At 39.9% G+C, this 15,256-nt stretch overlaps 2 protein-coding genes across 2 annotated transcripts; one reads left to right on the forward strand and one right to left on the reverse strand.

Annotated features, from left to right (window-relative positions):
• Positions 1 to 1,333: 1,333 nt before the first annotated feature.
• LOC139539595 (trimeric intracellular cation channel type A-like) lies at positions 1,334 to 10,235 on the reverse strand. Its single transcript, XM_071342678.1, has 6 exons — positions 9,763 to 10,235; positions 6,918 to 7,074; positions 6,501 to 6,685; positions 6,245 to 6,332; positions 5,712 to 5,829; positions 1,334 to 2,176 (listed from the first exon to the last, which is right to left on the reverse strand). The coding sequence occupies exons 1-6, from the start codon at positions 9,884 to 9,886 to the stop codon at positions 1,958 to 1,960; spliced, it is 891 nt and encodes a 296-aa protein (XP_071198779.1). The 5' UTR covers positions 9,887 to 10,235; the 3' UTR covers positions 1,334 to 1,957.
• Positions 10,236 to 11,137: 902 nt separating this feature from the next.
• LOC139539597 (small integral membrane protein 7) lies at positions 11,138 to 14,700 on the forward strand. The gene is made up of 5 exons (XM_071342681.1): positions 11,138 to 11,395; positions 11,772 to 11,813; positions 12,691 to 12,746; positions 13,662 to 13,752; positions 14,129 to 14,700. The coding sequence occupies exons 1-5, from the start codon at positions 11,370 to 11,372 to the stop codon at positions 14,142 to 14,144; spliced, it is 231 nt and encodes a 76-aa protein (XP_071198782.1). The 5' UTR covers positions 11,138 to 11,369; the 3' UTR covers positions 14,145 to 14,700.
• Positions 14,701 to 15,256: the final 556 nt, after the last annotated feature.

Here is a 15,256-nt window from a genome sequence, read left to right on the forward strand (position 1 = left end):
ATTAAGTTATAATGAATTTGAATGATTAGTACTTTTTCTGATCAGGTTGTCTATTGGCTACACCTCGTGGACATCACAACTTTTGTCAAAATAAAATGGGGACCCAGATCAACTCCAGTATTTGCTTGAACCATGATTTACAACTGATTGCATGGGAAGCATGGATTTGTGTTATATGTTTTGTTTGCCAGTGATGGAACCAACAGATGTTGGTTGCATTCCAGTGCAGGCACCCCTGAGGCTTTGTGATGCATGCACCTTGACTGGCTTTCATGACATCCAGTACATTTATCCTAGCTCCCTCCTAAACCCTCTACGAGAGAGAAGCCTCCTCCTGGTCCCTCGCTGGAAAAACAAATCAAGAAGCCCTGATTTCTGTCTTCACTACTAGCTTGAATGCTTCAATAGTGATCTCAGAAGGGAAACAAAATTACACTACATTTGACTGTGTCTTTGACTCTCTCTACAAACAGTTATCAGTCAGAGGGTAAAGAAAAAGGGAAGGCATGGGGTTGGCTTCAAGGCATCTCTTTCCAAAGATGTTGATGTTTCTTTGGGATTTTTGGACATGGACTCGAAGGTTGGCAAGAAACAAGAAACAAGGTTGGCAAGAAACAAGGTGATGCATGACTTTGATGGTCGCCTTTGATGGTCCAAAAACGTTAATACTTTTCTCTAGTTGTGCATTTCAACTTTTCGCCAGGCTGACAAAACTGAGAGTACAATGAATCTTTCAAGGTGTCCTCAATAGCTATCTGTGCTGACTTTTGGTTTCAGTTGAAAAATACCATTTCACTTGAAAAAGAGCATTGTTTTCTGTATGTGAGATGTGACTGAGGTGCATACAAAAGAAGCTAGAATTTCTATGAAGAGGGAAAATAAAGTGAATGCTTGTTCTTGGTCAGTGATCTCTTCTGCTGCTGTGAGGTATGTAAGTGTCAGGGGTCAGGGGTTGTGACCTTCTGTAAAGTTCATCAGTGATGGTTCATTAGCCGTACTACAAAGGACAGGAAGTGAGACAAGTGCAAACAAACACAGACAAAGCTTCAGGTTACAACACCATTTTGAGTTCAGTATGACAACCCTTGAAGATACTTTTCTAATGGCACTGCTCACTTTTGAATAAAAACAACATTTTATAAAATAATTCCTTACTATTAAGCTCTCTCAGATCCTCTCTTTTCGCAAACAAAATGTATTGTAATTTGATGTTGCACAATTCTGTATGAATGCATAGCTTTCCACCTCATACTTTCTGTTTATATGGTAACCATTAACAACATATAACAATGTCATTTACTAAACAAATAAATCAAAAAGTGTCACCACGTAAGAATTTGGACTTGCCTTTATTAATAAAGGACATGCATTTCACTTTGTAAAAAGCAGCCATGTATTCTTCACATTATATTACTTACTTCATATTCTATTGTATTGTCTGATTCATTCTGTTGTCTGATCTAGGGTCAGATTGTGCTTTTGATCCAATTTCTTTACATTACAGAAATAGGTCTGACAGGGTTTAAACCAAAAACCCATTTATAGCTTACGGCAAGAAGTACTTGTAACAAAGGCCATCCTAAAACAATCAAGTAACTTGCAGTTCACTGTTCACCTCGTGCTGTTGCACACAGTAACAGATATTCACAGATGAAAAATAAATATGTAAATAAATATGTTTATACTGTATGTACTGGCTGGAAGGAAGATTTAAGTGTTTGACTTGACTTCGGTGAGCTATTTACAGAATCCCCATACTGTGTAATATGTCATAGAAAGCACCATTTGCTTCAATAGATTTGCTCATTTGCTCATTTCCTCATTTTGCCCCTTTCCACAGCAAGGAATGGGAGACTCCATCATGTCTAAATAGAAGGCTGGACTATGAGAGGAAATCAGATGCAGTTAATTGATGGGGAACCTTTTTCCCCCCTTCACTGGTGTAGTAGTTTGTGTTCTACTCGGCTTTCTTGGACTTCCTTTTGCGGGTGCCTTCGCCGAGCTCCTCCTTGGTTTTGACTGGTGAGACGGGGGCAACAGGGGCTGGGGCAGGGGCAGGGGTGGCATGGTGCTCCTCCTCACCACCTCCAAGAGGGGAGCCAAAGAGCAAGTGGCACACCCAAGACTCGATGAGGACGAAGGGAGAGCCGTGAGAGTGGCGAGCGGTCAAGATCACCTAAGAAAATTACAAATCATCAGTGTGAAAATATTTGCTTAGTTTGCGTAATTTCTAGTTGAGACAACCAAATGAAAATAGTTTAGGATCACTATCAATTGTGTTTAATTGCTAATACTAATAGTAAATAATAGGATGTCAGAGATAAGTATACTGAACAAAAATATAAACGCAAAAGTGTTGGTCTCATGTTTCATGAGCTGAAATAAAAGATACAAGAAATGTTCCATTTGCACAAAAAGCTTATTTCTCTCAAAGGTTGTGCACAAATGTGTTTACATCCCTGTTAGTTAGCATTTCTCATTTGCCAAGATAATACATCCAACTGACAGGTGTAGCATATCAAGAAGCTGATTAAACAGCATGCTCATTACATAGGTGCACCTTGTGCTAGGGACAATAATAGGCCACTCTAAAATGTGCAACCAACTGGTCTCTGTTAAAACCAACTGGTCTCTGTTACAACCAACTGGTCTCTGTTACAACCAACTGGTCTTTGTTAAAACCAACTGGTCTCTGGTACAACTGTCACGACTTCCGCCGAAGTCGGCCCCTCTCCTTGTTCGAGCGGTGTTCGGCGGTCGACGTCACCGATCTTCGAGCCATCACTGATCCATTTTTCATTTTCCATTGGTTTTGTCTGGTCTTCCATCACACCTGGTTCCAATCCCATCAATTACATGTTGTGTATTTAACCCTCTGTTTCCCCTTATGTCCTTGTTGGTGATTGTTTGAATGTATGTTTGTGCAAGTTATGTGTTGGTGCGCGATGGCTTTTGTACCCACTTTGATTATTTTATATATTTTGGTTTTTGGAGTTTTGTTAACTTTTATTAAACGACTCCGTTTATACCAAGTTCATTCTCCTGCGCCTGACTTCCCTGCCACCAACACGCACCGATTACAACAACCAACTGGTCTCTGTTACAACCAACTGGTCTCTGTTAAAATTAACTGTGCAGTTTTGGCACACAACATAATGCCACAGATGTCTCAGGTTTTGAGGGAGCGTACAATTGGCATGCTGACTGGAGGAATGTCCACCAGTGTTGCCAGATAACTTTATGCTAATTTCTCTACCATAAGCCGTCGTTTTAGAGAATTTAGCAATACATCCAATCGGCATCACAACCGCAAGTGTAACCATGCCAGCCCAGGACCTCCACATCCGGCTTCTTCACTTGCAACCGAATAATTTCTGTACAAACTGTCAGAAACCATCTCAGGGAAGCTAATTTTTGTGCTCGTCATCCTCACCAGGGTCTTGACCTGACTGCAGGTCGGCGTCATAACTGACTTCAGTGTGCTAATGCTCACCTTTGATGGTCATTGGTAAGCTCGAGAAGTGTGCTCTTCACAGACCCGGTTTCAACTGTACTGGGCAGATGGCAGACTGATGGTTGGCTGATGTCAACATTGTGAACAGAGTGCCCCATGGTGGCGGTGGGGTTATGGTATGGGCAGCTAAGCATTGGCTAAGGACAATGAACACAATTGCATTTTATATATGGCAATTTGAATGCACAGAGATACCGTGACGAGATCATGATGCCCATTGTCGTGCCATTCATCCACCGCCATCACCTCATGTTTCAGGATGATAATGCACAACCCATGTCGCAAGGATCTGTACACAATTCCTGGAAGCTGAAAATGTCCCAGTTCTTCCATGGCCTGCATACTCACTAGACATGTCACCCATTGAGCACGTTTGGGATGCTCTGGATCGACGTGTACAACAGCATGTGTCCAGTTCCCGCCAATATCCAGTAGCTACACAATGAAGAGAAGTGGGACAATATTCCACAGGCTATAATCGACAGCCTGATTAACTCTATGCGAAGTAGTTGTGTCACGCTGCATGGGGCAAATGGTGGTCACGCCAGATACTGACTGGGTTTCTGATCCACACCCCTACCTTTTTTGTTTAAGTTATCTGTGACCAACAGATGTACATCTGTATTCCCTGTCATGTGAATCCATAGATTAGGGACTAATTTATTTATTTCAATTGATTTCCTTATATGAACTGTAACTCAGTAAAATCTTTTAAATTGTTGCATGTTGCGTTTATATTTTTGTTCATTGTAGTACAGTAGTAGGGTTGAGATCAATTCCATTGAAAAATCTGTTCAGAATAAGAATATACAGGTAACTTCCAAAATAATGAAAACACTTGAGTAAATGAGAGATACAAAGTATATTGAAAGCTGGTGCTTCCACACAGGTGGGGTTTGTGAGATAATTAAGCAATTAACATCCCATCATGCTTAGGGTCATGTATAAAAATGCTGGGCAGGACATTATTTTGGCTACCATGGCTATGCCCCCATAGGATGACAATGCCCCCATCCACATGGCACGAGAGGTCACGATGTAAACCATATGCCATGGCCGTTTCAGTCACCAGAGAGATTCTGGAGCCGCGCCTGAAACAGCATTTTCCACCATCATTAAAAAAATAATAATAATATGGAATTTTTCTCATGGAACAATGGTGTGGCATCCCTCCAATAGAGTTCCAGACACTTGTAGAATCTATAGACGGGTTGGTTGTTAAGCAACAAAACCAACGCGTCTGCAAATATGGGGCAAAACAGACGGGGTTGGCTTAGATTTCTGACAACATGCAAGCTATATTGGGGCTCCCGAGTGGCGCAGCGGTCTAAGGCACTGCATCTCAGTGTAAGAGGCGTCACTACAGTCCCTGGTTCGAATCCAGGCTGTATCACATCTGGCTGTGATTGGGAGTCCCATAGGGCGGCGCACAATTGGCCCAGCTTCGTCCAGGGTAGGCCGTCATTGTAAGTAAGAACTTGTTCTTAACTGACTTGCCTAGTTAAATAAAAAAAATGTTTTTATTGAAAACATAACTCCGTTTCCACAATGAACACTTGTTGTCTCTTAAATACATTGTTACAGTTGTTGGTTGGTTGGTTGGTTAGCTAGCTAGTGTTTTTTTGCCATATTAGCACTGACATAAACTAAATCTGTCAAAACACCTCAAAATAAGACATGGTATCAAGGGGCTGTATCACAACCGTCCGGGTTTGGCTGGGGTAGGCCGCCATTGTAAATAAGAATTTGTTCTTAACTGACTTGCCTAGTTAAATAAAGGTTCAATAAAAATTCTAAATAAAAATCAAGAACAAGATCAAAAGAGCTGAAACGAGCCACTTATGATTCCCCACATAATAGTTTCTTGTCATTCTTGCTATCAGTCTGGCTATCCAGAATCACAACAACACAACACGCTGACTTCTGCCCCATGGAAGTACGCACATAATTTTCGTGACGTTGTCAACTAACCCATCTATGCAAAAGTGCAGTGAAACTGTTCTGGCTTGGTGGCCATATTAAGACACTTTATGTTGGTGTTTCCTTTTCTTGGCAGTTAATGAATCCATGAACTGGAAAATGACAATTATTTTCCAGAAACATTTTTGTTAATTCATTTGCACAATTTAAGCATATTTGCCCCAATCCCTGAGTAAAAGTATGGTGTTCACTCACTAGTATGGACTTCAGGACCTACCTTGGTAGTAGCCATGAACAGAGTGAAAAGACAGATGAGGGTGCTCTTTGACACGGGAAGTAAGTGTGCCTCCTGAAGTGTAAACAGAATGGCTCCATACAGACTGGCTTTAGTAGGGCTGGAGAGGGAACATTTTATGAAAATAAAGCAAAGTCACAACGTCTCTTGATTTAAAAAACGATCCATTATTATCCATTGGTTAGCTTTAAGAGGGATAGTCCAGCCCAAATTACAAGTGTTTGGTATTTTATAGATACCTAGAGAGTCAGTCAATGCATTTGAATGCCTTCAAATCAAGTTATTGAAATACCTGATACCTTCAGGAGTAATAGATGGAAATATCAATATCAGATTATTTGTTTTAATAGAAGAAAAAAAATATTTAAAAACTAGAGCTGGAATAACCTGAGCCGCCCTGAAACAGATTAGGTTACTAACAACCAGACATCTAAAATAAATCTCTCATGAGAGGAGGCGGCGACACATATCGGCGGCTGACATAAACCACAGAGTTGTAAGGGAAACCAACTCACAATGACATGTTGAGGATTTCATTGGAGTCAGGGCTCCACACACCACGAAGCAGTTGCTCAAAATTGGAAATGAGAGCTACTCCTGACCCTGAGAGAATATAAATAGAAGGTACAAATAATTAGGACAAAGGTCTGTATCTCGCTTCACTGGTCTTATCTTCGTTTTGCCTTCCTCCCTCTGCAAAGTGAACACACACAAGGAAAGGCCTACAGGTCGCAGCTGTAGCAATGGGGGGAAGTGCAGTGAGACACCAACCTTTGACGTAGCCGATGATGACCATGATGAGGAAGCCGTTATGGTAGGCATGATGGGCATGGTGCACGCCGGCTGCAATTTTACGAGCGCGGACAACCTCCTTTAAGGCTACCAGCACAAGCTTTACAGGCAGGAAAGCCACACATTTGTAGAACAGGTTCAGTGGACAAAAAAAGATGAGGTACCTGTTGTTACATTTTAGTGAACAAGAAACAAAAGAGTACATCTTTAATGTTGAGGTGGTGGTTTGGTTACATAACAATAACATTTAAAAAATAATTTCAAAATATTTCCTATCGAATTGAATTTGACCTATTTCAACAATCCTAGGCATATACAGACAAAGGTTTTGCAGTTTCTCAAACAAAAACTAAACTAATGATGAAGATTAGAACATTAACCATTTAAAGATCTTACCAAATAGTGGAGGCTAGGAGGATGTGGCTGTTGTATTGAAAATAGTCCAGGGGGCAACCTCCGAGCAAAACGTCTGCTAAGATGTAGCTCGCAAAGCAATAGAGCATAGCACAGAGCCAAGAGGCCACAGGGCTCTTGCGAGCCACCTCCACTGACCCTGCAGAAGAATAACAATTTTGATATTTTCTTCACATGAAGTCAGATTATACATCGGGAACACTCTATAGTAACTTTCATAAATAATCCATTATAAATGTTTATAAACGCTTCATCAATTATTTGAAATGTAATAAATACTCATGATTTGTAATACTGATAATGCTTACAAATGTTTCTAAATGTTAGTAAAGCCTGAAGAACACATTTATTCATAGTTTATCAATTGTTCATTAATGCTTATTCATTAGTGTTTTATGGCTTATCCGCACCGCCAAAGCTGACTCTCTCTCCTCTGTTCTCATCCTTCTAGATCTATCCGCTGCTTCCGACACTGTGAAGCATCAGATCCTCCTCTCCACCATCTTAGGGCTGGGCGTCTCAGGCTCTCCACACTCTTGGATTGCAGCCTACCTGTCAGGCCGCTCCTACCAGGTGACGTGGGGAGGAGCAGTGTCTGCACCACGAACTCTCAATACTGGTGTCCCCCAGGGCTCAGTTGTAGGCCCTCTCCTCTATACACCAAGTCATAGCCTCACATGGTCACTCCTATCATTGCTATGCAGATGACATTCAACTACTTTTCTTCTGACACCCAGGTGGCGACACGCATCTCTGCGTGCCTGGCAGATATCTCAGCTTGGATGTCGGCCCACCACTGAGCCCAGTTAAAGCTATTCTCTGTCCTGGCACACCAATGGTGGAACCAGCTTCCCCCTGAAGCTAGGACAGCAGAGTCCCTGCCCATCTTCTGAAAACATACCTCTTCAAAGAGTATCTTAAATAATCCCACAGCATGTTTTTATATTTTTTAGTCATTTACAGTAGTGAGTACATACATTTTCATACTTTTTTTGTACTGGTCCCCTGTGGGAATCAAACCCACAACCCTGGCACTGTAAGCACAATGCTCTACCAACTGAGCAACACAGGACACTTGCTGATAGCTACTTTATTGAGGGAAAATGTACTAACCGTGACAGAGATATGTGGTTGTCCCACCTAGCTATCTTAAGATGAATGCACTAACTGTAAGTCGCTCTGGATAACGGCGTTTGCTAAATGACAAAAATGTTAATGTAAATCAAAGTTATTACAAAGTGTTACGGTGTGTGTACTATTATGTTTTGGTTGGTTCTTCCTTAGCTCTCATCCCCATATCACATGTCTACCAACTCCCAACATTGAGTGAGTTACTCAAGGACATAGTTGCAGAGAAGGTCTCTGATCCTTTAACTCATCCATTACTCACTTATTCATTAACTTTACTCATGAGTGTCACTGGTCATGAGGAAAGAGAAATCAAGTCTTGCACTACAATCAAACAAACCACAAATTTACTTAAAAAGGCCAAAGATACTACAATGAAACATTTATGGATCGTTGCAACATTGTGGAGTAAATCAGGATATGTGAGTCAGAACTGTCAAGATGTAAAAGAACAAATGTGATTCTAGGTGGAGGAGTGATTAGCCTGCTGTTTGACAGAAAACTGATCCCTAGAAATGTGGCCTAAAAATACACATTGCTCTATTTATTTTCCTGCCTCGCAAAGCAACTGGTAGGCCTGACATTAACTTTGACCCTTAACATCCCCGGCCCCCAAACTCATTCATGGGTTTCACCATATAGTGAGAACCAGGGAACCACTTCCAACATGTCTCTTAGAGATTGGTTTACATAGGTCTAGATCTAGGAACTCATTAGGTTTTTTTCAGACCATTACTGGAGATTAACTAACCCATAACTTGGCTAATGTTTGTCCAAAGAGTCAAAGTAGGAAATCAGAGTATTTTTACACAAGGTTTTATAGGCCACTATAATTGACTTATAACACAAAACGGTGTCAATAAGTAAATAATAAAATATTTCAAAGTAATTTATCAACTAACATGTGCAATTCCTCATTCAGTTTAACGTTCTGTGTGTGAACAAGGGAGATCCAGAAGGTTGGAGTAGTGCTGGGATTTCATTAGACATATTCCTTTCGAGGACAACATAAGTGCTTTTGCCCATATTCTTTGTTTCTAAGAGGCTCGACTGAAAATATTATTGAGTATTGTGGGTTTCACTTCTGACTAATACAATGTCAATGAGGTCTTACAAACATGCACCATTACAAAAGGTCTATGAACAAGCCTGCTCTAAAGCAGAGGATAATTTATGTAGTGTGTAGCCCACTGAAATTCTATTTAAGGACATTCTATTTATTGCATAGGGGCCAAAGCTTTGGTATGCAACGAGTCTCTATCAGATTTCATACAATAGACCCTGTCTGTTTACAGGGTTAAATATTGGGAAATGTGAGGTATTAAAGAAAACTGGGTAAATCTAACTCCTGTTGTGGTTTCTTTATTCTTCCCTCAAGGTATATGCCATGCTGCTGCTGCAAATGTTATTTATGAGACAAATAAAGGGTTCATTAATTTAGCAAAAGTGTATTATGGCTTCCATAGTACGGCTATCAGTTGCCAAAGTATTGCTTGTATAGGTGCATGTATCTATAGGTGTTATACTTTCCAGAGGTTGACAACTCATATTGGTTATAACCTAGTCAATATAGCCATCTATTTCAACGTTGACCTGTGTTATATTCTATAGCCTACATAATTATAAGCTACTCTCAACCTCACAATCATTGTTGATTTCATTTTTGAACGTGCATTTATAGGGATAAAAAAACACTTACCTGGTTCATACTTGAGGTAGAGTATGGACACGATGTAATAAGCAAGATCAAAAACTGGAAACATTCCAATTTTTGAGAAAGTTTGGGCAACATCGCCCAAATTGAGGACTCCCAACACGTCCATGATTTAAAAGCTATAACCCTACCGCATGTATTTTATATGATCACTGCGTAACTCGAATGCCAGTTGTCCCGCGACTCGCCACGAAGCCCCTCGTCTTCACGAGTAAAAACTGACACTCAAGCCAACCTATTAATATACCTCATCTGCACAGCCTTATAATTTGTTCTCGGCCGGGCGTTTTTTCTAAGCCAACAGGTTTTATTTGTCAACTCCATTTAAAGGACTTCTCAAACTCGTCGCTGCTGTTGAAAAATGATAGGCTTTTCTTTTCGGATCCCGATTTTTTATCAGATATGCATTGCTATAAATTATTTAATCAAATCTTTGAAGGTCAGCTGGCCTAAGAAAGATATTGACGATGTACTATAGTGCTCTGCAAATAACACAAAGACAAAGAGAGAGAGCCAAGTGAAAGGACAGACGATGCGCATGACACTATGCGGTTTATTTTACTATTACACGTTTTTATATAGGCCTAAATCGTGGGTAGCCTAATTTAATTGGCATTGGACCCTGGTGTGAAAAATCGGTACTGAATCGTATGGATATGCTTATAGAAACTATGACAGATTAATATGTGTCTTTCTTTAGAAATACAATTCCACTGACTGGATCTGGTGGCCAACAATAAAGGCATTTGCAATACACAGGCTAAATTATACAACAGGTGGGTCTAATCCTGAATGCTGATTGGTTAAAACCGCATTCCAGCCGGTGTCTATTTCACAAATTACCGCTGGCTAAATCTATGACGTCAAAATGTCTATTTACTCTGTTCCATCTCACTGCGCAATCCACTGTCTCGTCAACCCTGGAAATGTATAAACTTGATCTCCACTATAAAAAGCATCTAGATAGTATCTCCCATTTCTTTTTTGCAATACATAGGCTACAATAAATGTATTATATTCATGGAACCTCGGTCTTTTAACTGGCCTAATGATGAGAAACGTAGGGCCTATTTAGCTGAAAACCTAAAACGTAATTTCATTCCTCGAAGACTCAAGTTTATTGGATGGCTGGCAGCATGTGTGCATTGGGGTACATTAGACCAAGCTACAAAGACCAAACTACAAGCCTATGAAATGCACGTGTAGATAGAACTGACAGGCTCTGCAGATACAGGGTGGTGCTTGATTGTTTCCATTCATTACCCCCTACGTCACATGTGTTCATTCTATGAAGGGCCGAGTGTCTGCGGGTATTCGCTCCTCCCTTGTACTTGATTGATGAATTAAGGTCTCTAATTAGTAAAGAACTCCCCTCACCTGGTCTAGGTCTTAAATGAAAGAAGAAGAAAAAAACGCTAAGCCCTCTATGGGATGAGTTTGACACCCCTGCCCAACGTGATTGATCATATTTCTAATGTGGCTTTCTCTTCAAAACGTTTTCTCTACTGAATATAACCCAGGATTTCCCTTCAGCCATTTGACACTATTTTGATGACGTTTACGGAAGTTATAGCGCCTCTGATGTGGACAAAATGATCGGGGATCTCTTGATATTCGGGTAATGTTCTCCTTTTTAAAATTGTATTATTGAAACAAATCAACGACTTAATGAAAAGATTAATGCTATTTAAAAAAATAGGTAATGTGATATTAAGCAATAGTGGTATTTTGTTTCAACCAGCCAGTGTGTAGTTTGATTGTTGTTCTTAGTAAGCTAACGCGTAACTAGCAGGCGTAAAAGAAAGCTAACTACTACCAGCTACGCCTGTGTGGCTGAGAAAGCCTAGTTAGCTACTTTCTTTGCCAGCTCACTAACGTTAGCTAACTACAGTAGCCCAGTTTAGACTTGCTTAGTGACAAAGTTGGAGTTCTGTGCCATGGCATGTGCTTTATTAAAAGTGATCATTTCTAATTGTCTGTGTCCTCCTTTTTAGGACCTTACTCATGAATGCTGGTGCTGTGTTAAACTTCAAACTGTGAGTATGATACAATTTGAGTCTTGCCCTGAAGACGTTGTGCATGTGTAACCGGTACTGTAGCTCTGCGTTGTGTGTGATTGATTGAGACTAAAGACGTTGACTTCAGAGATCAGTTTGTTTTATTGTATCAGAGTTCTCTCTCCTGCATCCAAAAGAAAATACAAAACATTTGTAGAGCATAAATAGGTTCTGCCAATCGTCACCTCTCTCGCTCTCCTATTGCATCAAAATGATTTTAGAATAGAAAAGTGAGTACAACTTCTCCTTGTAATGTATCAACACAATGTACATTTTACATAGATAAAACCACATACCTGCATCCAAAAGAAAACAAAACATTTGTAGAGCACAAATACGTTCTGCCAGTCGCCGCCTCTGAACAACAGACGGACAATACAAAGGACTGGGATCAGTCGAGGAGCTTGCCATCGTTCACACATACAATACCTTAGCTAGCTAGTAACCACATGTTGAATTCAGAATGTTAATATCATCCTAAAAAGTACAATTACATCTTAACAATACCATCCACTTATGAGTAAACTATACATCATTATTCATGAACAAAACACTGACTTTGTGCTTAATCTAACTTTTTTCTGAAGATGACAGAAAAAGCGTACCTACCTCTCCTAGTGCATCAAATTTATTTGAGCACACAGGACAAAACATAAGTATGCGCTCCCCTAATTCCCCAGGATGCAGGAATGCGTAATAACAAATCAACATGCTATGTTAATATATGAACCTGGTGAAATTCAAAGTATTATAACAACTGATACACCTGCTAACACTGGTAATAGCCAATATTGCTCAACCACATATTTTTACTAGCTCATCAATACAAGACAAACAACACTGTCCTCTATTACAGAAAGAGAAAGGAGACACATGGAGGATTTGGAGATGAACCTCGTGGACCAACTACAGGTGTGTAATACATGATGGTGTATTAAAAACCTCACCCGTGAGAACTTCACAGGGTAACTATCCATGTAAAAGTAGGGACACTTGAGTGGTCTGCATTGAGATAGATAATCTATTTTTCAAGAACATTAGGCTGCAGGCAGCTATGGCTGATGTTTCTGCATTGTTTGTATACCTTCCTCTGTGCCTTTGAGTCAGGCTGAAGCATGATTGGTACGCTGCATTGCACGATGGACAGTAGCCCAATATTGGACTAAAGGAGCTTAACCGTACTCCTTATAGTTCTAGGAGCTTACATGTTCTCTTTGAGGCGAATTGTCTCTGGCAGCCAAAACATCCACATACGCCATCTAAATGTGAATTGATTCTCAATTGCTGTACGGTTCTAGAAACATAAAACACTCTACTTTCATATCAAATTAATTTCACAAATGCAAAATATACTTACTGTACACTGTTTTAACAGTTCCATCCAACAGTATTTTTCAGTGACAACATGTTTGTGGTGTCAGTCTTCCGTTTACACACAGGTGTTCGGCGACGCAGATAGCTAATTAGCACAGGTAGTCGACTCTGTCTTCCGTTTGTTTTCCTTAAACAAGCGATGTAAAATGGAAATATGGCCATGTGGGAACTCTAACCCTTTTAAAGGTGTGTGTGTGTGGTTATTTACCTTTTTGGGGAAAATTATTTCTTGCTGATATGAAAGGTACGTTCCTTTCCAAAACCGTATTGCAAGCGATGTGTGTTAACGTTTAGAGCAAGTGTCGGGACTCTTAACAAAACTCCCCCAGCCAGAAGACACTTAAGATACTATCGTCAATAGGCGCTAAAGGTAGTTAGCATCTATAAACGGGCTAGATGGACCAATAACACACAATGAACGTCTGAAATTATGTCATTGTGTATTTGTTTTAGGTGACAACATCAGGGAGTTCCTCCTGAGTCTACGTTACTTCCGGATCTTCATTGCTTTATGGAACATCTTCATGATGTTTTGCATGATTCTGTAAGTATCTGCCATCTTGTAGAGGCTAATCTACTTAAGCAATAAGGCCCGAGGGGGTGTGGTGTATATGGCCAATATACCACGGCTAAGTGCTCTTCTTACGCACGATTGGCCACATATGCCACACCCCTGAGGTGCCTTATTGCTATTATGAACTGGTTACCAACGTAATTACAGGAGTAAAAAGAATGTTTTGTCATACCCGTGGTATATGGTCTGATATACCACAGCTTTCAGCCAATCAGCATTCAGGGCTCGAACCACTCAGATTATAATAGTAATGTTCACACTGAGGTGCTTCTGTGCCTCAAAAGGTATACTCCTTATTGACTATAATGTATTGTGTATTTATTGCCCATATCTATTACATTTACAGATTGTTTGGATCATGATCAACTTCGTTGTTGGATTGGGGACCCCTGCTAAAAAATGAAACAAATATTACATATTTTTCAAGTTGATCCTTTGATGGGTTGCTCTTGTGTCAGATCCTGTGACCATTCTGTGCATTTACCTTGTATTTATATATCTCAATGTCTTGCCTGTAATTTTCAGTAAGCAGATTATTCTGCATAATAACACTTACTACTACACGTATATGTTAGTTAAAACACATTTGTACATGTTATATTTGAACCTCCATGTTTATTCAACTGTGAATATACAAAACATTGGAGTCTTGGCTGTTCTCTTCATAATTTTCTGTTCCTTTCAGGCTTTTACTATCTTATTTGGGTTGCTGACCTGTTATTTATAGTCCTCATTTTCTTCTAAAACTTGTGGATACAATGAGAAAATATGTAAATCCCCAACCATTTTAGACATGTTTGATGTGTTTCTTACATAGGTCTTCTGATGTTACCAGCAGTCAGACTTCAATTCATTGTTGTGTACTTTTGTCACGTCTATAATCTAGTTCTATATAATAAACCTTTACTCTGAAATGCACCTGGTGTTTTCAGCACACCTTTTTTCCTTTTCTATTCCGGTATTTGAGTAGTGTTTCAGTGATACTCGACCTTAGTTGGTTGCTGTACTTAATCATGTATTTAACACACTCACTCACCTGTGTAAGCATGTAAAACATTTTTGTATTAAGTCTTCATTAAATGAATGAGCATAGGCCTATATAGGCTACAGTTTTGACATTTATCAGAATGTATTTTTTGGGCTCTACTGTTCATGCTAAATGTATTGAATTGAGACTACATAATGTTTAGTCTAAGACTAGATGCCCTCCCATGGCTGCGCCCCTGCCCAGTCATGTGAAATGCATAGATTGGGGCCTAATGCATTTATTTCAATTGACTGATTACCTTATATGATCTGTAATCAATAAAATCATTAATTGTTGCGTTTACGTTACTGTTCAGTATACATACAGAATAATACGAACTGCTCTGAGACAACGTTGACCAGCTAGTGTTCGGTGACAGATCCATACTGCAATATGATAACCCAGTAATGAAACTGAAGGTATACAAAAAATAATACCTCCTTATGT

This window comes from Salvelinus alpinus, chromosome 15 (genome assembly GCF_045679555.1).
Source record: "Salvelinus alpinus chromosome 15, SLU_Salpinus.1, whole genome shotgun sequence".
In the NCBI taxonomy this organism is placed as follows: Eukaryota; Metazoa; Chordata; class Actinopteri; order Salmoniformes; family Salmonidae; genus Salvelinus; species Salvelinus alpinus.

What these genes read in the sequence shown, in the direction of transcription:
- LOC139539595 (XM_071342678.1), bottom strand. Translation starts at nt 9,886, where the DNA reads ATGGACGTGTTGGGAGTCCTCAATTTGGGCGATGTTGCCCAAACTTTC. An exon ending in CATCATCGGCTACGTCAAAG is followed by an intron (nt 6,333 to 6,500) that starts GTTGGTGTCTCA and finishes ATATTCTCTCAG; the next exon opens with GGTCAGGAGTAGCTCTCATT. An exon ending in TGTTCATGGCTACTACCAAG is followed by an intron (nt 2,177 to 5,711) that starts GTAGGTCCTGAA and finishes TAATTTTCTTAG; the next exon opens with GTGATCTTGACCGCTCGCCA.
- LOC139539597 (XM_071342681.1), top strand. Translation starts at nt 11,370, where the DNA reads ATGATCGGGGATCTCTTGATATTCGG. An exon ending in GCTGTGTTAAACTTCAAACT is followed by an intron (nt 11,814 to 12,690) that starts GTGAGTATGATA and finishes CCTCTATTACAG; the next exon opens with AAAGAGAAAGGAGACACATG. An exon ending in ACCTCGTGGACCAACTACAG is followed by an intron (nt 12,747 to 13,661) that starts GTGTGTAATACA and finishes TATTTGTTTTAG; the next exon opens with GTGACAACATCAGGGAGTTC.